Source organism: Eumetopias jubatus, unplaced genomic scaffold, assembly GCF_037043125.1.
Source record: "Eumetopias jubatus isolate StellerSeaLion01/CBP00866 unplaced genomic scaffold, mEumJub1_p1.0 scaffold_14, whole genome shotgun sequence".
In the NCBI taxonomy this organism is placed as follows: Eukaryota; Metazoa; Chordata; class Mammalia; order Carnivora; family Otariidae; genus Eumetopias; species Eumetopias jubatus.
In genome coordinates, this window is record NW_028274820.1 from 472,559 (window position 1) to 498,247 (window position 25,689).

Here is a 25,689-nt window from a genome sequence, read left to right on the forward strand (position 1 = left end):
GCACGCGGGCCTGCGTGACGTGCAGCCCTCCCGGGGCTCCGAGCCTGGGTGGCGTAGGCTGCTGTCCGTCTCAGCTGTCCGGGACCTGGGTGCCGTGCTGGGTCATGCCCGTGACCGCAGGGCAGGACGCCCACCCTCACCAGTGGTGACTATCCTCTGGAATCCTCCGTTTGGTCAGCTGTAAGACAGGACACTGTCACCCTCCAGGACAGGAGGGTGTGGTGACGGGAGATCCCAGCGGCTGCCTCCTTTCCCGCTTCTTTGCCCAGCCCCAGCGCCATAGGTCCCATCGGGTAGGGTCCTGAGCACCCCCAGCAGCACCCTTGATACTGCCTCAGCCGCACAGCTGGGCCATGCTCTTGGCGTGAGCAGAGACCGTACGCCTTCCTCGAATGGGCACGGCCCCCGACGGTGCAGGGCTCACGCATCGCAGTCCTACTCAAAGATGACAGCCAGAGCCCACAAGGCCCCCAGGACCTGCTGAGAGAGAGGGCTGGGGCCAGAACCCGGGTCCTCAGACCTACAGCTGCCCCTCTGAGCCTGCACCCACCTCCAGGGGGCTCTTGGTGCATGTGGGTGTGGGCAGGGGTGCTGGGAAGGGTCCCTTCAGATTCAGGGAAGGACAGGGCTGATAAAACCACCCCACAGAGCACAGGAGTTCACAGACATTCCCTCCTGATGACCCTCCCGATCACCACCCCAGGCCAGTCCACCTTCCCGGGACCGGCTGCCCCCTCACCGCCTCTGCCCCCCACAACCCAGTGGTGGGGGGGAAGCACTGTGGCTTCCTGAGCTCCAGGAGCACTGATACCACTCAGATCTCCAGGGCCCAAAGCCCCTGGGGCCTGACTCCGCCTTCACAAATGCGGCTGTACCCCAGAGTCACCCCAACCCCAGGTGGCCATGCTCTCCACCTCAGCTGTGAGCCCACCAGGACCCCCCCCACCGCCTGGCCTCCGCTCCTTCTCCGCCCTTGCCCTGGGCCCTTCTCCCCCCACCCCCATTTTCAGAAGCTTTGACTCAGCCTATCTGGTTGATGAATTAATCACAAAAAGCTATTCTTATCACCTACCTGATAAAACACAAAATGCCCAGTTAAATTTGAATTTCAGATAACCAACAAGAAGTTTTTAATATAAGTATGTCCCAAATTCAGACGAACAACAACTCTTTTCTAGTGTAAGTATGGCCCATTCGATTTGGGCCGCATTTCTATTCAAATTCTTTTCATGGTCTATTTGAAATCCACGTGTAACTGCTAAATCTGGCAACCCAGCCTGTTCCCGCGAGGCTCCCCCTCCTCCTCTGACATGGGAATGAGGGTCCCCCAGCAGAACCTGAGAGCCGGGCCGGGAGGGGGAGGGCGCAGAGGGAGAGCCCCCCGTTCCCACCCCCCAAGTCCCCGCGGGACCCCTCCCACCGCCCAGGGTCCCCTGGATCCTCAACGTGAGGGCAGAGTGGACTGAAAGTTGGTTGGGGGTCTGGGACATACTTATTCTAAAAAAACCACTGCTTATCTGAAATTGGGACCTGCTTACACTCTAAGGCCCTTGCTCAGGCCCCAGGGGTTCCAAGCAGCCAGGGAGGAGGCTCGAGCGGAGCGGAGGAGGTGCCCAGGTCAGGAGGGGTGCCGGAGCAGAGCAGAGGGAAGCTGTTCCGGAGCGGAGCGGAGGGGAGGGGAGGGGAGGGGAGGAGGGAGGGGAGGGGTTCTGAGCCCGCGGGGACCCTCTGAGAGGGAAGGTGGAGGGGTCTGGACGAGGGAGGAGCATGGGGGGGCGGGAGGGAGGGGAGGGGACGGTGGGGAGGGGCCCCCCCGCCCCGGAGCACAGGGGCGGAGAAGGGGGGAGGGAGGGGCGCCGGCCGCGCATGCTCAGCAGCCCCTGCAATGCGGCGCCGCGTCCTCTGTTAACCCAGTTCCGTTCCGCGGAGCCCGGGTCGTCTTCCGGGCTGTGGGTCATGGGGCTTCCCCGCGGCCGCAAAACCCGGGTCCGGCTGTGCGAAGGGGGCCTGGGCGGGTTCAGGTTTCTCTGGGGAGAGGGGGCCGGGCTCACTCCTCCCCATCATGCTTTCGCGCAGGGGCGCCCCAAGGCACAGGGGGCCACACGGACCCTAGGGAGAGGGTTGCCCAGCTGACCCAGGAAGGGACCTGGGGGTGAGCTGGGCATCAGCTGGGGCGTCGCAGGAGGCCCAGAGGCGAGGCCTGATCTCCTCACTCAATTCCCTCATCTAGAGATCGCCCCCGCACCCATGAGATGAACCCCACTTGTGAGCCCCACCTGTGAGGTCAGCCCCATGCCTGACGCCAGTCAGCCCCCCCAGCTGGGTGCAACCTAAAGCTGCCCTTGCCCCAGGCTCTGCTCAGCACAGCTCTGGGCACCTGATCAAGTCTATGCTTCGGTAGGACTCGGTCTTCTCATCTGTGAAACAGGGTGCCCAGTCCGACCTCGGGGGGTGAGGAAGGTCACTGAGAAGCCGTGTGAAGATGCGGTGCTGCTGAAGGTCAGGACACGATCGCTGCCCCAGGCCCCTTTCCTCGGCAGGTCCTTCCTCCCCAACATTTAGCCACCACCCAGGGTCATTGCCAGCCCCTGCTTTCCGGGTGCTCGGGGGTCATGCCCGCAGCATGCCCTCCAAAGCCAGCAAAACTGCCTCCAAGAGCAGCCACTTGGTGCCGACAATGAGCGGGGGGGGGGGGGGGGCAACAAGACGTGGTTTTAAGACTCGGGTGCCCCATGACCACCTTACCCCAGCCAATTCATTTCCCTGGAACTGCTTCTGTTAACAGTACTTCAGTAATTCAGGTGTGTTCACAGACTCCGAATGCCCCACAGTCCCCTCCTCAAGGACGCAGCAAGCCTTACACTCTAGCCCCTACAGCCCGCGGCCCCCTCTCCACCCCTCCTCCCAGGACAGCTGGGCGCAGATCTCGGAAATGGTCTTCCTGGCAAGGGAGTGGCTTTGGCGCTTGCCACAGAGCAGGCTGGGAGCCCTTACTCAGGACATGTCCTGTGACTGCAGAGTGGCCGCGAGGCCTTGCCTCCCTGCTTCCCCTCCACAGAGATGCACCTCCCCAGTGCTCAGGTGTCTGAGCGTCCAGAGGACCAGGGCCTCCCCCGCAGACCCAACACTGCAGTCAACCCTCTAGACACCCTCCATCCCTGGCCTCACACCTGGGAGCCTAACCCCTCTCCTGCATACACCCTACTTGCCCCTCATCAAAATGCATCCACTCAAAGCATGTGTTCATCCCCTCAACACCAATATCTGGAGCGCTCACCACCAGGGTGTGGGAGACATGGCGGTGAACCGAGCAGATCAAGGCCCTGCCCGCAGGGCCCAGAAGTCTGGTGGGAAAGACAGCCATAAAGTTGGGTCCCAGATTCCACTGGAGGCTGAGGGCAGACTCGTCCGAGGAAATGTCATCAACGGAAAGTTTGGGAAAAGCGTTTCCAGAAAGAACACATGCGTGCAAAGGCCCCAGGGATGTGAGGCACTGGAAGAAGCCAAGGGCCTGGGGAGAGTTAGTGGGAGGGAGAAGATGGGCCCAGATGAGAACCCGGGGCTCACAGAAGCCAGCCCAGCAGCCTGATGGAGGGGCTGGGAGCAGGAAGGGCACAGAGCTGCAAGCGCCCTCCGGGAGCAAGCGGTCAGTGGAGAAATGCCTTCAGGCTCGGGGGTTTGGGAGCTGTGTGGGAGGCCCTGGGCAGCTTCCCGGAGGAGGGGGCCCGGGGCCTGCAGGCTGGGCGGCCAGCAGGGGAGCGAGGCAGAGAGGGGAGGTCTCGGGCAGCATTGTGCCTGTGGGTCGCTCCTAAGCATGCTACTCCCTGCGCGCTGGAAACAAGCACACAGTAATTTTATCCCTATTAGGGCTGGGGACACTGAGGCACGGGAGGGGGCGGGGCGTGCCGAGCCCCAGCCCATCGCTGGCCCACACTCAGCACGAAGGTGAGAGTCCACGTGGAGACCCTGTCCCCTCCCTCCCTCCCACTGGCCCCCTCAGCGAGGAAGGCCGGGAGGGGCTGCGGAGGGTCCGAGACCCCCGAGATCCCCGCACAGGGGGAGGCGACCAGTTGTCTATAGACTGCTTTTCCGTCAGAGAAACATGCTGAACACCATGTGCAAAATGACAGGCCGTATGGGATGCGCTGCGGGATGGGGGCGGGGGGGTTACAGATGGAGCAAAATTGGCTGAGAGTCGATAGCTGTTGAAGCTGGGGGATCATTCTGTCACTTTCTCTATATTTAGGGATTTTGAAAATTTCCATCATAAAGAGTGACACAGGAAACAAAAATGTCCCAGACCCCCCAGTGCTGGGCAGTGCAGAGGCCTGAGCATGGGGGGCAAAGCAGCAGGGCCCCCCCCCCGCCCCGTCCTGAGGGAAGGCAGGATGGGGCGGGCCAGCCGCTCTGGCTCCCCACAGGCCCTGGCCGCAGCCCTGCTCCTGCCACCCATCCCAGGCTGTGCCCAGCGAGGACATGGGCCCGGAGCAGGGCTGACAGGAGCCCCAGGCTCTGCACAGCTCCCCAGCCGCACCACTGGCAGGGGCTCCAGGGACCTGGCCTCAGGGACACGGAGGCAGCAAAGCAGGCCGTCCAGTCAGGAAGGGGCGAGCAAGTGCACTCCTGCAGGGGCAGAATGAGCAGGTGGTACTCTCCCAACACACCTGCGATTTTAGGCTTCTGCTGGTCCTGACCCTCCCTACCTGTAGAGCACTTTGAGGGTACCCACGGTAGGGGGGTGAGAGTACTTCAGAGGAGCTGCATGATTCCACAGAAACATACCCACATCCTTCTCCGCTTGAGCCTCACAAACTCCTATTCATCCCTCAAGACCCTCCTACTGCTCCATGCCCTCCCCTGTGCTCATGTCACACACATGGAGTTGCAGTGGCTCATGTGGATGTTTGCTCAGTGCCAGGCACGTGGGAGGGGCTCCCTCACTGGTCTCGGGGACATCTGAGGGGGGCTCCCTCCCCTCCTCCCGTGGCCTGGAACAAGCCTATGTTCCTCCTGCCTTAGGGACTCCACACCTGCACACATATCCTACCAAACCACTGCAAGCCAGCACCCACCAGTGCCCCCACCCAATGTCAGATTTCTCGGGAGCTCCCCTGCGCTCCGGGAGCACCGTGCGTGCGTGCATGCCTGCATGCATCAGGACATGCTCAGCGGCAGCACCTCATCCAGGCACACGTGCCCGGGGGCTGCTCTGGCTCACAGAGTCGCCTGGAGATCCACAGCATTCCCTCTCCCAGCCCGGCCACCACGGCCAGGCCACTGAAGCCAGCAGAGCCCACTACAGTCCCCCAAGCAGCTCCCAAAGGTCCTTTGTCTGCAAGGGACGGTTGGGAGCTTATGCTTCTGGATCTGCCCAGAGTTTCCCTGCTCACATCCCCTGCACGGCCCTCAGGCCCCAACAAGGGCAGCAAGCTCTGAGGACATGGGACTGACCCACCTAGGCACTGCAGGCCCCTCACCGTGAGCTGGGACAGGAGTGCCCACCCCTGGAAACACCGAGGCCTGAAGAAATCGCACAGGGTGGGCTCAGCTGCGTGCCCAGCAGGCCACTGGACTGACCGGCAGACCCCACAGACTGGACCCCACAGTCTCGGGCAGGATCCAGGCCAGCAATACTAAGCTCAGCACCTCTTTGGCCAGAGAAGGAGCATCTCAGCTCAGGCTTGTGTCTGAACACTAAATGGGGGTCCCCTGGCAGGCGAGACAGCACCAGGCCGGGGACCTCGCTTGACTCTCTCTGCCCAGGGGGTCACCCGGCCTCCTCCTGTCTGACCCTGGGGTCAGAGGACCCATGGGACCCCCATGGTGCTAAAGGTCCCTTGGGGGGCCTGCTGGATCCCTGCCCCAGATCCCAGCCCCTCGCTCCCTTGAGTCTGTACTCAGAGTCACCTGCTCAGGGTAGCACCCCCACCACATGGAACATTGTCGGACCCCAAGAGGGCAGGGTTCCATCTGCGGGCCCAGCCTGTGCTGCCACCCAGCAAGGGCTCCGAAGGGGCAAGGTGGGCGGGGTGAAGCCGCGTGCCCGGGCCGGCTCCCGCCCAGCACCACACTCACCGCTTACAGACCCAGAGCCCTGCCCTGTGCTGGCAAACCGTTCCCTGGTGCAGAGGACCTGGAAGGGTCGTTCCGGCAGCCCCACAGCATCGGTCACTAGAAGTCTTCAGACCTCCGAGTGCCCCCACCTCCAGCCCTCCATGAGCCCCCAAACCAGAGTCAAGGAGTGAGCCCCGGTCTGAGGGCATGGGTCCCTCTCCCTGCTGCCGGCCCCACTCACGTCCCGCCGAGCTCTGGGCCTGCAGGAGCCCGGACCCCGCCGACACAGCCCATGCCTACCTCTGGCCGACAGCTTCTTGGTGTTGATGATCTTGGCTGCATACTCATGGCCGGTGCAGAGCTTGACACAGCGCCGGACAACAGAGAAGGCCCCCCTGGGGAGGAAATGGGGGACAGAGACAGAGAGGAGAGCCAATTAATGTCCCTATGAGCATCCAGCACCCGACCCCAAAGCCCAGCCTGGGCAGAGATCTGTTTGGGGCAGGGGCACCAGATGCTCCTGGCCCGCGCATCCTGGGCACCTGCGAGGCTGTGGCCTTGTGGTCCTTGCTGGACCGAGGGCCTGCCTGGGGCCTCCCAGCGTGCATCTTCTGGCTCTCTGCACCAAACCGTGAGGCCCAGCAAAGTCCTCCCAGAGCCGGGAACCGGCCTAGCTCCAGGCAGTGCAGCTGGGACTCATCAAAGGTTTCAGAGGGAGGGAGAAGGATCATGCCACTAAGCTGCCCAGCTGGAGGCTAGGGACCCTCCCGGGTCCCTGTTAGAGCAGAAGCTGCAAGTCCCACGCAGCACTGGTGCTTCTGAGAGCAGGGACGGGGGGACCAGCGTGGAGGTCCCAGAGAGAAACCCGAGAGAGCTGGTTACGGCTGTGAGGCCACCACCAGAGGCCCTGCAGGCAAGCCACAGACACTGACCCCCGAGAGGGGGCGGTGTGCCAGAGACCGGAGAGCAGGCCGTGTGGGTCCCATCAGAAGGTCCTGCGTGGTAGTCCACTTGTCACCAGCACTGGTCTCATCTGCTTTAGATCATTTCCTAAGAATGCCAGACGGGTCCGCGGGAGTCGGGCCCGGAACAGGAAATGTCTCAGGAAGGGTCTTAGTCCAGCTGGGAGGCCACTGGGGACGGGTGGGCGCAGGGGCCACGTGGGGCTGAGCTGGGCCAGGCGGCAGACCCTCCACTGTCTTCCTCCCCAGGGGCCCCGCAGCCAGAGACCCCACAGCCGTTCTGGGCAAAGGCAAACGCAGTGTCACCAACGCAGAACCCCTGCCATATGACAGTCCTGGCTTGGCTTTGCCCCGCGCTCAGCTGGAAGGGCTTGATCTCCGGACGTGCGATCCGAAGGTCAGCGGCCGCCTCACGCTGTGTCACCAGCCTGCGCCGGTCACCTCCTCACGTGGGCTTGTCACCCCCTTGCAACTGTCCGTAAGACAGCTTGGCGGAGACCATGTTCACACAGCCTCTCTGACGGCCTGTTGTTTAAACTGCGCTCCTGCGTGAGCGCTCTTACTGAGCCTGATTCGTAAATGAAGCTTAACCATCGATACGCACACACGGGAAAACACAGGGTACCCACAGGGTTCAGACCCATGTGCGATTTCAGGCGTCCGCCGGGGGCCTTGGAACATGTCCCCCCCCCCGATAAGGGGGCACTACTGGATCCTTGCTGAGATAAAACTTCATCAAAATGTACTATTCACTTCCTTGGAAAAAATAAACACTGCACTAAATCTGAATATTTTCTTAACGAAGCAGGTCGTTATAATCAATGGTTGTGCGTAGGGCTGCATCTTTGCTTTTCCAAAGTCAGCTGAAGAATCAGGCGGTGGCTGTTTCTGGGGGGCAGGCAGGTTGGGGGACACGCACTACTCACCCCACGTCCCTGGCCCCCTGGGACCCTTCTCACTGTGTAAGAAGACAGTAAGAAAGTTGGTGTTTTGACCCCCGTGGCAGGGGGAAAGCCAGCAGCTTCCTGCCAGTCTGGGTTCAAATCCTGCTCTGTCCACACCGCATCGCTCTCTCTGAGCCCGTATCCCCCTCCGTTGAGGGAGGCACCCAGGGGACCAAGGTGGGCTCATTCTGGGAGCAGGGATGGGCCCATAAAGCCCTTCCACCAGACAGGGTAGGCACAGGAATAAACAACAGTGAGCCGGGAATCCCACCCAGCACACAGCAGAGTGTGCATGAACAAGATGACCGAGAGCCTCCAGCCAGAAGGACTCTCTGGACAGACAGCTATGCGGACCCTGCCTGAGACTGCCCCTCTGCCCCACGTCCTGGGGGCCTGCTTCCCTCCCAGGCCTCAGAAGCTCTAAGCCTGGGACGGTGAGGATCTGTGTAAGGCCAGGGGCAGGCAGGCAGGGGCCAGACGCTGGGCTCAGAGGGGATGAGGAAGGCAGTAGGCACAGTGCATCCAGCAGGCACTCAATAATGGAACTCACTGGACACAGGTCTTTTTCTCCCAGGGTCCCACCTGCCAGGTGAGGGGAGGGCTCCTCTGGGAGCCCCTTTGGGGTAGTCCCTGTTGCCTGGCCTAGAGGAAGTGCTAGAAAGAGCTGCCCCCTCCCCTGTCTGCCATTGGGCACCTGCACCCCAACGCCCATCAAAACCCAGTCCAGGGGGGGCTGGGTGGGGGGCTCGGGTCTCCAACAGTAGATGCTGTGGAAGTTGCCAGGAGAGGCAAGCCGGGCGCTCAGAGGACTCCCTGCGCGGACCCACTGGTGGGCAGAACAGGGCACAGGGAAGCCGTGCGGCCCCAGGGGACGACCACTCCTCCGGCCTCTGGTCATTGCAGACCCCCAATCTCCTGCCCCGCGCCAGGCATCTGCTCCTCCCCCGGGCTGTCCCTGAAGGACTGCCAGGAACCGCACCTCCCAGATGGGCCACCTGCCCTCCCTGTACCTGGACTGGGGCTCAGCCTGGCATCTCAGAGCTGCTGCTGCCTCCTCCCCTCGCCGCTGCGCAAGGAGATCCCCCAGAGTCACAAGTATGCTGAGAAGCACGTGCTGTTCGGGCCATGAGCTGGGGGTCCCAACAGCCGGGACATGATGAACAAGGGTGAGGCCAGCAGCGTCCACCCTCGGGACTCCCCACATCCTGCCCCCAGAAATGTATCATTATTGAGAGACAACGCCCCAACCAAGTGCCCAGGTCTCTGTTCTGACCTCCCAGGACGGCTTCTCTGCTCCTGTGGTCGTCTTCTCAGCCTTCAAACCAGCAAGGGCTCGAAGGACATTTTCTCTTTTTTAATTAGCTTGACTCGACTTTTAAAAGCCCTATAACGCCCTTGCTGCCCGGGGGCCCTAGGATCTGAACACTGGATTCAAATCACTTTCAAGTTGAACTCTGAGCTCCACTGGCGGGTCGCCCACCAGGCCGGCCCTCCTCTCCACTCTGCTCCCCACCCTCCCTGCTTCTCCCCTACAAGCTGCCACGTGGTCCATGGCCCCTGGAGCTTCTAGCAGCACGGGGTCGCCTCACCTGGATGCAGTCCAGGGACCCGCTGCTCCTTCACCTCTGCTGCCTGTCTGTGGCTCTCCCTGAGCCTATCCTGGTGGGGGTGGGCCCCCCACACCGGTGTCCTCCTACTCTGCTCAGGGTTCCCCCGGCCTCAGCCCCTCAGGAGACGCCCTCCATCCCTCCGCAGATGCCCCCCATCCACTCCTGCCTGCTTTCCGCAGTCCAGCCCCGTCCCAGTCTCTCGCTCTTTCTGGGGGCCGCCCCTTCCTCTCCATCGGCACAGGCAAACCCACTCATCTCACGGGGCAGACGCAGTGAACGAGCAGGCCGTGAGGGGCCCGTCAGCGCAGGGGTGCAGGGCTCGCGTCCTCACTTACCTCCCTCTCCTCCCCGCCCGACCTGTGGCCCCAGCAGCAAGGTCCCGCCCCGCGCTTTCCTCCAGTCTCTGAATTGCCCCCACATGCCCGCCCCCCCAAACGCCACATGCACCCTGCCCCTGACGCGCATTACCTGTGGCCGCCACCGCGCCTGCTCCCCGCCGCACCTGGCCGGGAGGACTTGCCCCTCCCTGTTCCGCCCGCCCTGCCCACCTGAGCACCTGAGCACCTGCCCACCTGCCCACCCGCCCAGACGGAACCAGCCTCTGCCCGCCCCGCCCCCTGAAAAATCACGCCCCTGTCGGCCACGGCCCCTGAGGCCACGCCCCCGCCCCGCCTGCAGAGCCGGCCCCGCCCGTCCCGCCCGCCCCGCCTCTACTGGCCCTGCCCCCTCTGTCGGCCTCCCGCGGCCCCGGCCCCGCGGCCCCGCCCCCTGCCCCTGTCAACCACTCACCTCGCCCCTGCTGCTCCCGCCCCTGCTTCTCGGCGGGGCGGCTCAGCTCTCACCCGGTTTCAGGGCAGACACCGGGGGGCAGCGACGGCTGCCCCTCTCGGGCCGCCCCAACCCGGGGCGCTCCCCGCCTCATTCCGCCCTCCACGCCTGGGCTCATTTGCACGGCTGAGCGGCGGACTCGCCGGGTTTTGGGACGAGTCGGAGGTCTAGCCCACACCGCACAGGTGCCCCACCCCCCCGGGTGCCCCGGGCGACGGGCCTTCCCCGCTGCGAGCTTAGCTGCGGCCCACGTCCGCACCCGCCTCAATCCCTGCAATAGGCCGCTGTATTTCCGCGGGGTCTCAAAGTTTACAGCCGAACAAAGCCAAAAGCCTCGAGTCAAAACAAAGGACAAAACCGTTATCTGTTTGGTAAAGGCACCCCCACAGTCGCGGATGGAGGTCCGCTCTGGATGGAAATGGCCCTCCTGAGCCCACGGCCGCCGGCAGATCGCCGAGACGATCTTTCTGGAACAGGCAGGGCAGGCAGCAGCAGCACCTGGCTGGTCCTGCAGTTTTATCTCCCGCTGCAGACTCCTAAGTGGGGGATCGGAAACCCGCCCGAGACCCTACCCGGCCCTTCTCCCGCGCCCGGCCAGCCCCAGACAGGCTCAGCTCAGGGGGGTCCAGGCCAGAGCCCAGGCGCAGCCCCACCCACCAGCCAGGGAGACCCTTCACTTGTTCATTCTCCTTCATTTAAACTAAATCAAGCTATTTATTTGTGTGTCAGCGTACTGCTCTTTCCCTATCTCTGACTGAAACGAGCTCTTTGGAATGACAGGGGTCCCTGTCCCTTTTATAGTTTCAATCTTGACTTAACTAAATGGGCGGAAAACATTAACTTCTACATGAAAGGGAGGGCCGAGACTGCTGTTTTTTATGTATCTTCCTGCTTATAATAATAATAAACATAATCCATGCTCCCAGCAGAAAATGGAATCAACAAGATTAAAGAACACATTGAAGGGGACCCACCTTCGTGACCTGTTGGTGGAGTCCCCTGCTGTTCATGTTTTGCTTTCTCCTCCCTCCGGAAAGCTCTGAACAACTCTCCCACAGCATGATGCGTGGTGGCTGCAAACTGCTTTAGCAGAGGACGCCGACCCGGGGAAGCCAGGAGGGTACGTCAGCCTCCCCAGTCTCCCCTGCCTCCCCTGCCTCCCCTGCCCTGGGGTTGGGTCCCCAACAGGATTTGGGCGAGCATGTGTCTCGCTGGGCAGGAGCTCCAGGTCCAGCTGCGGGAGTGACGTCCAGGGCCCAGGCCCACGAGGGCTGCCTATCCCCACCGATAGGATGGCTCTCACTCTGGGGACCGTGTCCCACTGAGGGAGGAAATGGGGAAGCGGGCCTAAAGAAGCCTGGCTGGAGACCAGCGTGGACAGCATTTCATCCTATTTGTGAACACCCACATCCCCGTGGCCTCGGCAGCATCCACGCGAGCCACGTGTGCGAGAGCCTGGTTTGTGGACTGCCTTCTATGTTGCGCGTCACCCCACACACAATCCCCACTTTCTGACCTAGATCATGACTTGTCCTCTTGGGAGCAGAGAGCACTCCCTCCAGGGGTCTCCGAGCACTTTCTCATCTGGTGGGCATTTGGGATGCGTCTGATTTCCCTCCTCATAAATGGCCTACCGTGAACATCGGTTATCTCCACAGAGTTATTAAGGCACAATAGCTGGGCCATTTGTTGATTTGCAACAACTTACAACACCAGCGATGGAAATGCTTGCTCTTCGGTTGCCCCAGTGTCCAACCCTGGCCTTTCTCAGGCCCTTGGAATCCCGGACCTCTGAACCCCAGCAAGAAACTAAAGCTCTGCCCGGCCCCTGCTGTGCTAGTGTCCTGGGGCCACCTTAGCCAAGCACCACAGGCTGGTGGCTTAAACAGCAGAAAGGTCAGGTCCAGAGGCCAGAAGTCCAAGATCAGGGTGCCGGTTCCTTCTGAGGCCGTGAGGGAGGGTCAGCTGAGGCCTCCCCCCAGCTTCTGGGGGTTTGCTGGAGATCTCTGGTGCTCCTTGGTTTGTAGAAGCATCACCCTGGTCTCTGCCTTCATGTTCACATGTCATTCTCCCTGTGTGCATGTCTCTGTCCAAATTTCCCCTTTTTAGAAAGACACAGTCATATTAGATGAGGGGTCATCCTACACCAGGATGATCTCATCTTAACTCGTTACATCTGCAATGACCCTGTCGGGGGCCACATTCTGAGACCCCGGGGTTAGCAGTCCAACATGTGAATTCTGAGGAGACACCATTAATTCAACTCCCAACACACACTGGCCCTCAATTCTGCCTAATGTGCCACTGTGTGCACCAGGCAAACATTTCCCAAATGACGTTCCTCAAATATTATCTCCACAGGAAGTTAACAGATGGTAGGTACAAATGGGGCTCGGTAGGCAAATAAGTTTGAGAACCAGTAAGTTAAACGGGATTTTCCTTCCTTCCTCCCTTCCTTTCTTTTTTTATTGCAGGACTTCTCAGAGCCTTTAATATGGTCATCTGTACTAGGAGTGTCCAACTAGGGAGTATGAGGTACAGCCTTTCCCTAATTATTTCACCATTAGAAATCTTATTCAAGAAGTCTCATGAGGGCCTTAATATTGAGCCCTTTCTGAAACTTAGGAGACGCACTGAAGTCCAGCAACAAGCGTCTTCTGCGTGGCATTGAAAAGGAGTAGATGAAGTGCCAGGAGGGGATGAAGGGCACATATGGGCAGAAAGCAGTAGGTCAAGTACGTTGGGATTCCATGGCAAGTTCTTACCCTCTGATTGCTACTTCTCTCAGCCAAGCCAAACCCTACAGTGACATATATTTTTTTAGTTGTGTTTAATTAGCATCCAATTAACAACAGCCAATTTGTGCTGTTTATCATTTTATGGACCTTTCTATTTGCTTTTGTCCTTTACAAATGTTCCATATCAATTTATCTTCAAGCCTCCGAGACTCAGCCCTTAGAGGGAAGAATAGTCTACTCTGAGTCAGAAAGACTAGGTTCTGCCCTGGGACAGTCATTTAAAAGTGGTTTGACTTTCTTTTTTTTTTTTAGACTGTCTCCCCATCTATAAAGTGAAGATATAATATTATCCACCCTCTGACCACACACGGTGTATTGGATAATGATGCAAAAGCAGTTTTGCAAGATATATATTAGTCTTTGAAGATATATATTAGTCTTCTTCTTGTGGAAGAAGAATTCCACAAAGTTAGAAACGTCAAGGCAGGACAGATACACCACCGGCCGGCCAGCTGGTGTCCACAGCGCACCCACGGACACATACCCAAACACGAGAAGGGCAGTGGCTTCACTTGGAGTCTTGTGGGCGCAGCTCAGAGGAAGAACCCTGCAGGGCCCCGCCTGACCACTTGTGCCACATGCCCTGACGAGATCCAGGCGTAAGTACGCACGGTGGGGACTAAGCATATCGTGACTTTATGCAGTCCCACCAAGGTCGTACAGTCCCACGCAGATGAAGAGCACCCGACCTTGACATGTGCCTGCAGGTGTTCGATTTCAGTCCCACGGCTCACACCACCTCCCGCAGTACAGCCCAGGGCCAGCACCCTTCCCTACCACAGCTGCGCTCCCCTGGGTCCCAGGCTACAGACGTCCTTGAAAAGTTTCCTGGAGGGCTCAAGGCAGCAGAGGTGACGGGAATAAGATGGGCACCGGCCCAGCGGACATAGCGAGGTCTGGAGGGTTGGAGCACAATGGGATTATTTAACGGGGACAGAGTTACTTTGGGAAGACAAAACAGTTCTGGAGAGATGGTGGTGATGGTTGTGCAACACTGCTAATGTCCACGCGACTGAAACGGGATGCTTAAACGTGGTTAAAATGGTAAATTTTGTATTATGTGTCTTTTATCACAAGAAAAAAAGACAAAGGGATGGAGAACACAGGAGCAGCCATATTGATTTCAGACACAGCAGACTCGAGCAAGGGGAGTTATCAGGTTAAAGAGGCGCCTCACACCATGATCAGGCAGTCATTTCTCTAAGAAGACATAACAATCCTTAATGTGAACACTAAAAGAGAAGGTGTCAAACGACACGGGGCAAAAACTGATAGAACTGCAAGCAGTCCATGGATCCACGATCATGGCTGGAGACTACGACACCGTCCATCAGAAGCGGACGTGCCCATCAGGCAGAAAATTGCGAAGGCCATCACCGAACTCACCAGCACCATCCATCAGCTGGATCTACTGGACATCAACAGACGGCTTCATCCAGCAAGAGCAGAATACACGTTGTTCTCAAGCTCACATGAACATCCACCCAGACCGCATTCTGGGCCATAAAACACACCTTAACAAATTTATAAGAAGAGAAATCATACAAAGTATGCTCTCAGATCACAGTGGAATTAAACTGGAAACAAAACCAGAAAGATAGCTGGAAAACCCCAAAATACATGAAGATCAAACAACACACTTCCAAAAAACACATGGATCAAAGAAAAAAATATCAAGAATCGTAAGTATTTTAACTAAATGAAAATAAAACTTAACAAAATTTGCAGGATATACTAAGAGCAGTGCTTAGAAGAAAATTTGTGTCATTGAATGCATACAGTAGAAAAGGATACTTAAAATCAATAATCTAAGCTTCCACCTTAGGAAACTAGAAAAAGAAGAGCAAATTAAATCCAAAGTAAGCAGCAGACGTAATAAAAGAGAAGAAATCAAAGAAATTGAAAACAGGAAATAGAGAAAATCAATGAAACCAAAACTGATTCTTTGAAAAGATCAATAAAACTGATAAGCCTTCAGCCAGGATAAGAAAAAAGGGAGAGGGCACAAATTGCTAATACCAGAGATGAAAGGGGCCAGCACTCATCCCACAGAAATTAAAAGGAAATAAAGGAATACTATGAACACCTCTATGCCCAAAAGTTGATAACATAGATGAAATGGACCAATTCCTTGAAAGACATAATCTGTCAAAACTCACACAAGGAGAAACAGACAGTCTGAAGAGGCCTATATCTATTAAAGAAACTGAATCAATAATTAATAACCTTCCCCAAACAGAAGGCACCAGGCCCAGTGGTGTTTGGTAGAATACCAAATGGATACTCTAGTGGGTTCCAGTGGGTTCACTGGTGAATTCTACCAAACACTTAAGGAAGAAGTTATACCAATTCTCTACAATCTCTTCCCAAAAAAAGAAGAAACAGAGGGATTATTTCCTAACTCATTCTGTGAAGCCATCACTACCCAAAAACCAAAACCAAAGACATTATAAGAAAAGGAAACTCCAGACCAATCTCTCTCATGAATAGAGATGCAAAAATTCTCGACAAACTATTAGTAAATAGAATCCAACAATGCATAAATAGGATTATACACCATGGCCAAGGAGCATCTATCCCTGTTACGCAAGGCTGGCTGGTTCAACATCTGAAAACCAACTAACATAACCCATCACACCAACTGATTTAAAAGGAAAATCATGTGATCTTATCTACTGATAAGATGCAGAAAAGCATTTGACAACATCCAACATCCATTCATAATAAAAACTCTCAGCAAACTAGGAACAGGGGGGAACTATCCCAACTTGATAAAAAACAGTGTATTAGCAGTGTTCTGCGTGGCTTAAAAAACAGGAATTTATGTTCTCACAAATCTGGTGGCTGGAGGTCCAAGACCAAGGTCCAGCAGGGTCTGGGTTCTTATGTGAGCTCTCTTCTCTTGACTCATCAGTGACCACCATCTCCCTGTACGTCGACAAGGCCTTTCTTCGGTGGGGGCGCATGGAGAGAGAGCAGGTGAGCTCTCTGGTGTCTCTTCGTATAACGACACGAATCCTATTTGATCAGGGACCCACTCTTAGGACCTCAATTAACCTTAACCTTAAAGATCTTATCTCCAAATAGTGGCACTGGGGGCTTGGGCTTCAGCCTCTGAACTTGGAGGGGCGGGCCACAGGTTAGTCCTTAGCAAGAATCTACAAAAAACCTACAACGAACCTCATACTTTTGGAGAGAAAGTAGATGCTTTCCTCTAAGATCAGGTACAAGGAGAACATGTGCCTTTTCATCACTCCTTTTCAACATCATACTGGGAATCCTAGCTGATTCACTAAGACAAGAAAAGGAAATAAAAGGTCTGCCCTCCATCCAGCCGGTCTGGGCTTCCTGCGTGCTGTCCGCTCACCACCTCCGTCCCCCACTGGCCTTGCCCCCTTCTCTCAGGTAACCCACATTCTCCAGGAATCTCCAGCCACAACCACACTGGGGCCTTGCAGAAGCCACGGACCGAACCCGAGCACCAGGTATGCATCAAGCAAAGGCCAAAATAAGGACAGAGGTGGGGCAGGAGGTGCTGTGTCTCTGGGGTTCCTCTCCTGCAGGCGTGGGGAGGCCTCAGCTAGTTCAGAGCCCCCCGGCTCCCAGGGCCTGTGTCCCTGGCAGCAGGAGCGCTGAGCCTGGAGGCCGGCGGCTGGGCCACCCGGGAGAAGCGTCCATGCGCCTGAAGCCCCCAGTGGACTCAGGGTGAGGCGGCGTGCCTGGGGCTCCACCAGGAGCTTGCACTTCTTGCCCCTTGAGCTGCCTGCTTGCACCGTCAGCCCCATGTCAGTGGGATCTGGGCTGAGTTCTTCCGAGCTGTAGCAGCTCCTCTGTGGGAGGCCATCACCCCTTCACCATGGGCAGCCCCTGGGGCCCCACCTGAAGGGGGCAGGTTCCTCACACGCTCCAGGGAGGAGCAAGGCGAGTTTTGTTCTGTGCCCTAAAATGCACTTGGACACTGCAGGGGCAGGGCCTGCGTCTGCTCCTCCTCGCTCCCAGAACCCGGACGGCAGGGATTCCAGCTCGCCGTGGAAGCTGGTCATCAGCCGGGCGCCAAGCACAGACACAGTGACGCTGGGACAGGACAGGGAAGCCCCGCCAGGCCTGGAGAGGCCCAGAGCTTTCACCACACCTGCGTGCAGGCGGCACCCGCCCTGCCTCATATTACCCCGGACCCTCAGTGCCTGCACCCCTCCCTGGCATGTCCCCATGTCCACTCTACGAGGACCAGGGCGGGTGGGAGATGTGGAGAAAGGGACGTGCGGTGTCCCCGGGCCCTGCCTGCATCCCGAGGCACAGAGAGATGGCCTTGCCTCACCGGCCTCCTGCACACATCTGGGGTGCCAGGCACCCCCCGCTCCCCACGAGGCAATGCACCCCGATCAAGTGCTACAGGGTGCTGCCTGTAATTACCGGGCAAACCCACATGGCCCACAGGCAGAGGGCAGCCATCCTGAATTACCAGGGACGGAGGACCACAGAGGTTCCTGGAAGCACTAGACTTCCCCCTGGCTCCAGCTGTGGGGGCTTCGGGGACAAAGCCGGGGTGCCACATCCTGAGCCTCCATCTTGCTTGGGGCTTGGACAGAGAGCACCAAGTCATTCTGCCCACAAGTTACTATAAACACTTCTGTATTTTTTTAAGATTTTATTTATTTATTTGAGAGAGAGAATGAGATAGAGAGAGAGAGAGAGCATGAGAGGGGGGAGGGTCAGAGGGAGAAGCAGACTCCCCGCTGAGCAGGGAGCCCGATGCGGGACTCGATCCCGGGACTCCAGGATCCCGACCTGAGCCGAAGGCGGTCGCTCAACCAACTGAGCCAGCCAGGCGCCCCAAACACTTCTGTATTTTTAAGACATGGCTAATCATCATAGAACCATGTGGCCGCGGAGCCGTGACCTCGCCTGAATCTTGGTAGCACACACCTGGGGGACTCTGGGACCTGCCACGGTGTCTCCAAAAGGGTGCTCAGGGGGTAGTTTGAGACATGGCATGTGGGAACTGCAAAAGGTCCTCCCCCTCGAAAGCCTGGTCCAAAAGGAAAACTGCAGTGGGGAGTGTCCAAGGGGACCGCCAGGGCAAGGGTACACACCCCGAGGCACCGGCCCATGGTCTCTGCCCTCCAGGGACCGCCAGGCCCGGTGGGCCCAGGACAGTCCAGCAAAGGCCCCGAGGGAGCAGGTGCAGGTGGCCACAGAGGGTCCTGGGCGCCTCGTGCTGAGGCCGCCTGCCCTGCCTGGGGACAATGACATCACGTCCAGGCCACTGTGCTCTCAAGAGAGGGTGCTCCCAGCCTCCGGCCTACCCTGTGCCTCCATGTCCCACTGCATGCCCAGGGGCTGCCCCCAACAGTGCCTGAGCCCGGCTTCATGTCCCCACCCTTGGGATGGGCCTGGCACCCCTCCCTGGAAAGAGGTCTGTGTCACTGCCCTGCCAGTGTGACCAAGGACAGATCCGAAAGCCCACCGGGAAGAAACACGACTGCAGCAGTGATGGCTCCCCACAAAACGGCACCTGGGACTTCCTTCTGGCTGGGGCTCCACAGGGGCCAAGTCACAGCCGCCCCAGTGACACAGTGCCAGGCAGTCAGGGACAGGGACCCCTGGCAACCCTGCAGTTACTGCCCAGGCCGCTCCTGCAGCAGCCGCCATAGGAGGGGCAGCGACAGGGACGGCCAGTGTCCCCGCTGCTCGGGGGACACGCCAGCTGCTCCGCACAAGCTCCCCAAGCACCGAGCCCACTGTCCACCTCACGGTGGCAGAGGCCAGAGGGGATCAGCAGCTTACAGTGACGTGGGCTTTTCTCGCAAAGTGTGTATCAATTAGAGCTTTCCAGACTTGTTTTTGTTTTATGTTTCAGGTCAATCAGAACTCATCCCTCTTAAGTTTTATTCTCGAGGAATGCACACGTCCATGTGATTGGCTTATGGGCCCCTGAGCAACTGACAGGTGAGTTTTGTGGCAGGTTTCGTAGCAGAGGTGTGGATTTCCACAGAACCAACACACAGGGTCAGGAGAGACCCCAGAAAGTCTCTGCCCCAACCGTCCCGGTTATAGAGGGGGGACTGAGACCAGAGAGGTTCCATGGAGGCCCACGGCCACACAGCCCAGGTTTGCGAAGTTGTGCCCAGAAGGAGACCACATGAGTGTCTTTTAAAAAATGTCCTCTGCACAACGTGTTCACGGCAGCTGCGAGACAGAAACAACCAGAACGTCCACCAACAGATGAACAGAACGTGATCCATCCTCAGCCCGGAAGAGGAAGGACACTCTGCCACCTACTCCAGTGTGGATGGAACCTGGAGGACGCGATGCTGAGTGGAATGAGCCACACACACAGGACACAGCGTAGGGTTCCCATTCTGGGAGGTGCTGAGAGGCGTCCAATCCACAGGGACGGAGAGGAGATGGTGGACACCAGGGTGGGGGTGGCGGATGGGGGCTAGTGTCTCACGGGGACAGAGCTTCAGTGCAGAGGAGAAAGTGCTAGGGACGGCCTGTGGTGGTGGCCGCCCCCAAAGTGGATGTGCTCAACGCCACTGAAGTGTGCACTTCACTTCACGAGGACGGGGGTGCTATGCCGTGGGCATCTCACAGTAAATTGTCCTGGTAGGGTACGCAGCCCAGTCTCTGAGAAATCATCAAGAAGGACGGAGAGAAACTGGTACTTGCGATGCTTTCTGGACAACCAGGTTTTTAAGAAGTCTTCCCTCTGTACACGTGACAAGCCCAACCTTGTGCTCCGCGCACACGCGTCTGAAGAACTCGGGGAGGGTCCAGGGCGCACGACCACGAGAGGACGGACAGGAGCAAGCGTCTGCGGTGGGCGGCCCGGCACGGGCGCGGCCGCTGCTCGGCCCCAGGGGCCCCACCCGCCCCACGGGCTCCCCGGTTTGGGCGCAGAAGAGCGGCCGGCCCACAGCGCCAACCACGCTGCACTGGGAGTCGGGGGCGGGGGGCGGGGTCTCTGACGCTGAGCTGGCTCCTCCTCCCAGCCCCCGGAGAAATGCTGCCGCCACCGGAGACCTCGGGACCGGGATGGCACCCGGGGGACAGGGGGTAGGGCCGTGGGTGGCTGTGCCCTGCCGCAGCCTGGACCGGGACGGGCGGCTCCGGGGCTGGCTCCCTGCACACCCGCACCCACCCTCACCACAGCTGGGGCTGCGAGGGGTCCAGTCCGCCCGCCGCCCGGCAGCACGAAGGGGAACCCGCCCCCGCCGGGGCGTGCCCCGCGAGGCCCCGCCCACCCGCGGGCTGTTCGGGGTCTGGGCCCCGCCCGCTGCTCTGGGCCCGGGAGCGCCGGGCTGGCTTCCCACCGGGGCTCTGAGGCAGGATGCACCGCTGTGGGGACGGAGGCGGGGACCCCACGGCGGGCAGCACAGAAGACGCGGACGAGGCCAGGAAGCGGACGTCCTGACACTCAGAACAGCAGCTCAACCCCGAGGGAGGCCCCTCAACGCCCCGCGCGCGGTCAGGGGCCACGAAGCCCGCCGCGCCCCGTTCCCAGGGGCTGCTGAGGACTGCGGGGCAGGAGAAGGCGTGCTCCCTAGGACGGCATCAAGCGGGACCCCGAAGGACCCTTCAAGGGCAGGGAAGGCGGAGGGGGAGGGACAGAGAGGGACAAACCCGGCCCCGCCCCCCCGGGCCCCCCCGCAATGGGAGGGGACCGCGCATCATCGGTCAGCACCGCAGAGCCTGGCAGCACACGCAACAGCCAGGGGCTGGGCGTGAACACCCCGCACAAGGCAGACTGACCGGCAGGTGGTCAAGACGGCTTTTGCTCCCGTCCTCCAGAGTCCTGGCTGGCCACAGGGCTGGGAAGGCACCCCGAAGGTGTGTACCCCACAAGTCCCAGTGCTGCCGGGAGGGCCCCACGCAGACGGCCGGGGAGGGCCCCCGAGGCACAAGGCCCTGGCCCAGGAGTCCTGGATGGGACAGTCCAGGGCCACTGAGGACAGAAGCCAGTGGAGCGCCCGAACGCAGAGCTGGGGTGGGGGGCACAGAGTTCCCTGGAAGAACCCAAAAGCGAAGTGTTTCGGAGGTGCCCTCCCCTATGTGGGTGTCCAGAGGGGCTGGAGGACCCTCATCCCACGTGGCACCTGGCAGCTGGATTCGAGTTGAGAGCACCCCAGCCCAGGCCCTGCTCCGGAGGAGCTGGGGGTTCCTGGGCCTTCCTGGGTTGGGGGACACCTCGGAGGGTGCCTGGGGACAGCGGGAGCCTGGAAGATGGGCAGGGGAGAGGGGAAGGAGGTAAGGAGAGGCACAGGAAGGGAAGAAGGGAGAGAGCCCCGCTGAGGCCCGGGGAGGCAGCCACATACTCAGGAATAACAGAACCATGGGCGCTTGGGCGGCTCAGTCGTTAAGCGTCTGCCTTTGGCTCAGGGCATGATCCCAGGGTCCTGGGACCGAGTCCCGCATCGGGCTCCCTGCTCCTTGGGAGCCTGCTTCTCTCTCTCTCTCTCTCTCATGAATAAATAAATAAAATCTTAAAAAAAAAAAAAAGGAATAACAGAACCTGGGTTCTGGGGTCCCCACCAGCCCTACTCCGGCCCTCGTCCACTTGTCATGGCCAATCCTGCTGACAGCAGGTCCCCCTCCACCGCCCACGCCTGTCACCACACCCACTGGGATCCACCCTCCCCACCGCCTCTAGGGGAGCCGCCCCTCCAAAGGCAGGAGAGCAGGCCTCCCACCAGCACGGTGTCTTCCAGAACCAGGCGCGTGGGCCTTGGCCCCCGTCATGCCGCTCTGTTTGCTCTGAGACCGCTGTGGACCAGCGCCAGCTGGGCTGGCGTCAGAAACACGGAGAACAAGAGGCTCCAGCCTCTGTCCAGCCTCTAGGCCTCCACCCTCCACTGCCTCCACAGGTGCCCCAGTGTGGGAGACAGTGAGCGGGCGGAGGGCCACGGGGGCGGCCCACGGCGGCTGGGCCACAGCCCCGCCTCAGGCACCGCGGTGACAGCACCAGGGAGCGGCCAGCCAGAGCCACTCTCCCTGTGAATCTCACTTCCCAGCAATTTGGGGGTTGAGAGCCAGATGCTAGAGTTCTCTCTTTTTTTCTACATCGGTTTTATTTAGGTTTAAACATCTTTATTGAGATATAATTCATGAACCAAACAATTCACCCACTTCATGTGTATAATTCAATGGTTGTTACTATAGCACAGAGCCGTCTGTCCGTCACCACTTACTGTGTAAGCTAAGCTTACATTTCCATCACCGGGGATGCACCGCGCCCGACCGCCGCCCTCCCCCCTGCACCCCTGCACCCCGCGCTGCCCCCTGTGCCCACGAGCTGCCTGCTCCGGACGGGTCAGGTAACGGAACCATATGACACGTGGGCCTCCAGACTGGCTTCTTTCCATGCTCCCCCAGGCCGGGCCATGCACCAGATGCACTAGACCTCATCTCTTTTTATGCCCGAGTGCTTCTCCATCATGTGGGCACAACCCGTTCTCTTCACCCATTCAACAGCCGATGGGCATTCGGGTGGCTTCCACTCTCTGGCTGTTAGGGTTCCGGCTACTAGGAGCAGGGTTTTGTGCGGACCTGGGCCTTCCTAGCTCTTGGGTGCACGTCTAGGAATGGAACATTTGGAGGAACGGCCTTCCACCAGCAGCATGTGTTCCCACCAGCAGCGTGTGAAGGCTTCAACCCCACACCCTCACCGACACTGGCCACCATCAGCCTTCGTGATGCTCACCATCCTGGTGGGAGTGAGGTGGTATCCGCTTGTGGTTTTCATTGGCATTTTCCCAAATGACTCTTTTCGTCCGCTCATCGTGCACTTGGACATCTTTGGAGAAATGTCTATTCAAGTCCTTTGCCCAATTTCTAATTGGGTTGTCTGTCTTCCTACTGTTAGATAGTGTATTCTTGGACTAGTATAAATACAAACTCCTTGTCGGAGATGTGATGAGCAAATATCCTCTCCCATTCTGCGGACTGTCTTCTCGCTTTCCTGAGGGCGTCCTTGGAAGCACAAAACTTTTTAATGCTGATCATGTCCCCTCTTTCTTTTGTTGCTCGTGCTTTTGGTGTTGTACCTAAGAAACCACTGCCACATCCTGGATCACAAAGATTTCATCCTATGTTTTCTTCCAAGAATGTTAATGGGTTTAGGTCCTACGATTAGGTCTATGATCCATTTTGAGATCATAGTGTTATGGTGTTAGGTAGGGTTCCAACTTCATTCTTTTGCACATGGACACCCAGCTGCCTATTTGTTGAATGGACCATAGTGGGGAAAGACCATAATCTTTCCCCATTGAAGTGTCTTCTTGTCCTTGTCAAAAATCTAATGACCACAAGATGTCTGGGTTCATACTAGACTCTCAGTCTTATTCCACTCATCTATGTGTTTATCCTTACGCTAGTACCCACACTGTCTTGATTGCTGTGCCTGTATAATTAGATTTTTTAAGCACTCTCTACCCCCAGTGTGGGGCTCAAACTCACAACCCTGAGATCAAGAGTCACATGCTTCCCCGACTGAGCCAGCCAGGCGCCCCTAGTTTTGAAATTAGCAAGTGTGAGTCCTTCCACATTGTTCTTCCTTTTCAAGAATGGTCTGGCTCTTTCTGGGTCCCCTCACATGTCTATATGAATTTCAGGATCAGCTTATCGATTTCTTTAAAGGCAGCTGGAACTTTGACAGGTATCACATGGAATCTGTAGGTCAATTTGCAGCATCCCAGTGCCTTAACAATATTCAGTCTTCCAGTCCATGAACATGGGATGTCTTTCCGTTTTCTTAGGTCTTCTCAAATTTCTTCCAACAGTAGTTTGTGGTTTTCAGTGCTCAAGTTCTTGCACTCCTTTTATCAATGTATTACTCAGTATTTTATTTAGATATTATTGTGAGTGGAATTTTCTTAATTCCTAATTTTATCTTGGGATCGAACATTGCTAGTGTAATAAAATAGAACGGAATTTTATATCTTGATCTTGTATCTTGCAACTTTGCTGAATTTATTTTTCGTTCCCATAGCCCTCCCGGGAGTTCCTTAGGATATTCTATATATATGACGATGTCAACTGCAAACCCAGAGATAGGTTTACCCATTCCTTTCCAATACGGGTGCCTTTTCTTTTACTTGCCTAACTGTCCTGGCTAGAACTTCCTGTAGTGCGTTAACAGAGGTGGAGAGAGCAGATATCCTTGTCTTGTCCTGACCTGACATTGACCTTGGAAGAAAGCATTCAGTTGTTCACCGTTCAATATGTTAGCTGTTTTCCATAGATGCTGCTTATCAAGTTGAGAACGTTCCCATTTCTAGTTTGTTGAGTGTTTTTACCAGGAAAGAATATTAGATTCTGTCGAATACTCTTCTGCATCTACTGAGATAATTATAGAATTTCTCTGTTTATTCCATTAATACTCTGTATTATGGTGACTCATTTTTGTATGTTGAACCAACCTTCCATCATTCCACGGATAAACTTTCCTGGTTCATAATATATAACCTTTTTCTATGTTGCTAGATTCATTTTGTTAATATTTTCTTGGGGATGTTGCATCTACATCCACATTGGTCCATAGTTTTCTTTCTTATGGAGTCTTTGTCTGGTTTTGATATCAGGGTATTATTGGCTCCATAGAATGAGTTGGGAAAAAATTCCCTCTTCTTCTACTTTTTGAATGACTTTGTGAAGGACTATTAACTCTTCTTTAAATGTCTGATAGAATTTACCAGAAGCCTGGGCTTCTCCTAGTGAGACATTTCAAAATTTCTCACTTACCAATGAGTCTCCGTCATTGTTACAGGCCTATTCAGATTTTCTGTTTCTTCTTGAGTCAATTTCAGTTGCTTGTGTCTTTCTAAGAATTTGTCCGTTTCATCTAGGTTATCCACCTTGACACACAGTTGTTCACGGATTCCCTATCATCTTTTCATTTCTGTAGGGTCAGGTGTATTGTCCCTTTTTCATCCCTGATTTTAGCACTTAGAGTCTCCTCTCCTTTGACATGGCCTGATCACCCCTTTTACAGCTGCAGCCTTCCTCCTAAATGGCACTCCAGAGTTTCTGTAATTATTCCCAGAGTAGAGGTATTAATTACCTTCCATCCCATCATAAAACGTGTTTAGTGTTTATGTTTGAACTTGCCTCGCCCACCAGTATAAGCTCTATAGGAGCAAGCACCCTTTGTTCACGACTGTTCCCCCCGCACCTAGAGAGAGCCTGGTAAACAGTTAAGTGTGAAAGCAGACTTACGGGATGAGCGAGTCTACAGAAGAGCAAAAGAAGCCAGAAAAACTGCCAAATAAATAAGTAAATAAGTAAATGACCCTGATGCTCTAGACATGCCGTATTCAGTGGGGTGACCGTGGCCTACAAGCAGCCATAACAACCTGATATGCGCCTGGTCCAAACTGAGATGTGCTGTAAGGTGCACAACAGATTTCAAATATGTAATATTTTTAAAGATATAAAATAGCTTAACAATAATGTTTGCATCAATTTTGTGTTGACATAATAGTCTGGATACGCT

At 57.0% G+C, this 25,689-nt stretch overlaps 1 protein-coding gene across 1 annotated transcript in view; it reads right to left on the minus strand.

Moving 5' to 3' along the window:
* CAMK2B (calcium/calmodulin dependent protein kinase II beta) overlaps positions 1-25,689 on the minus strand; it is a gene marked incomplete in the record, with an annotated part of 80,771 nt that overhangs the window by 47,677 nt on the left and 7,405 nt on the right. The window contains 1 exon segment of the mRNA XM_088018652.1: positions 6,355-6,449. Coding sequence (XP_087874778.1) covers positions 6,355-6,449 — 95 coding nt within the window.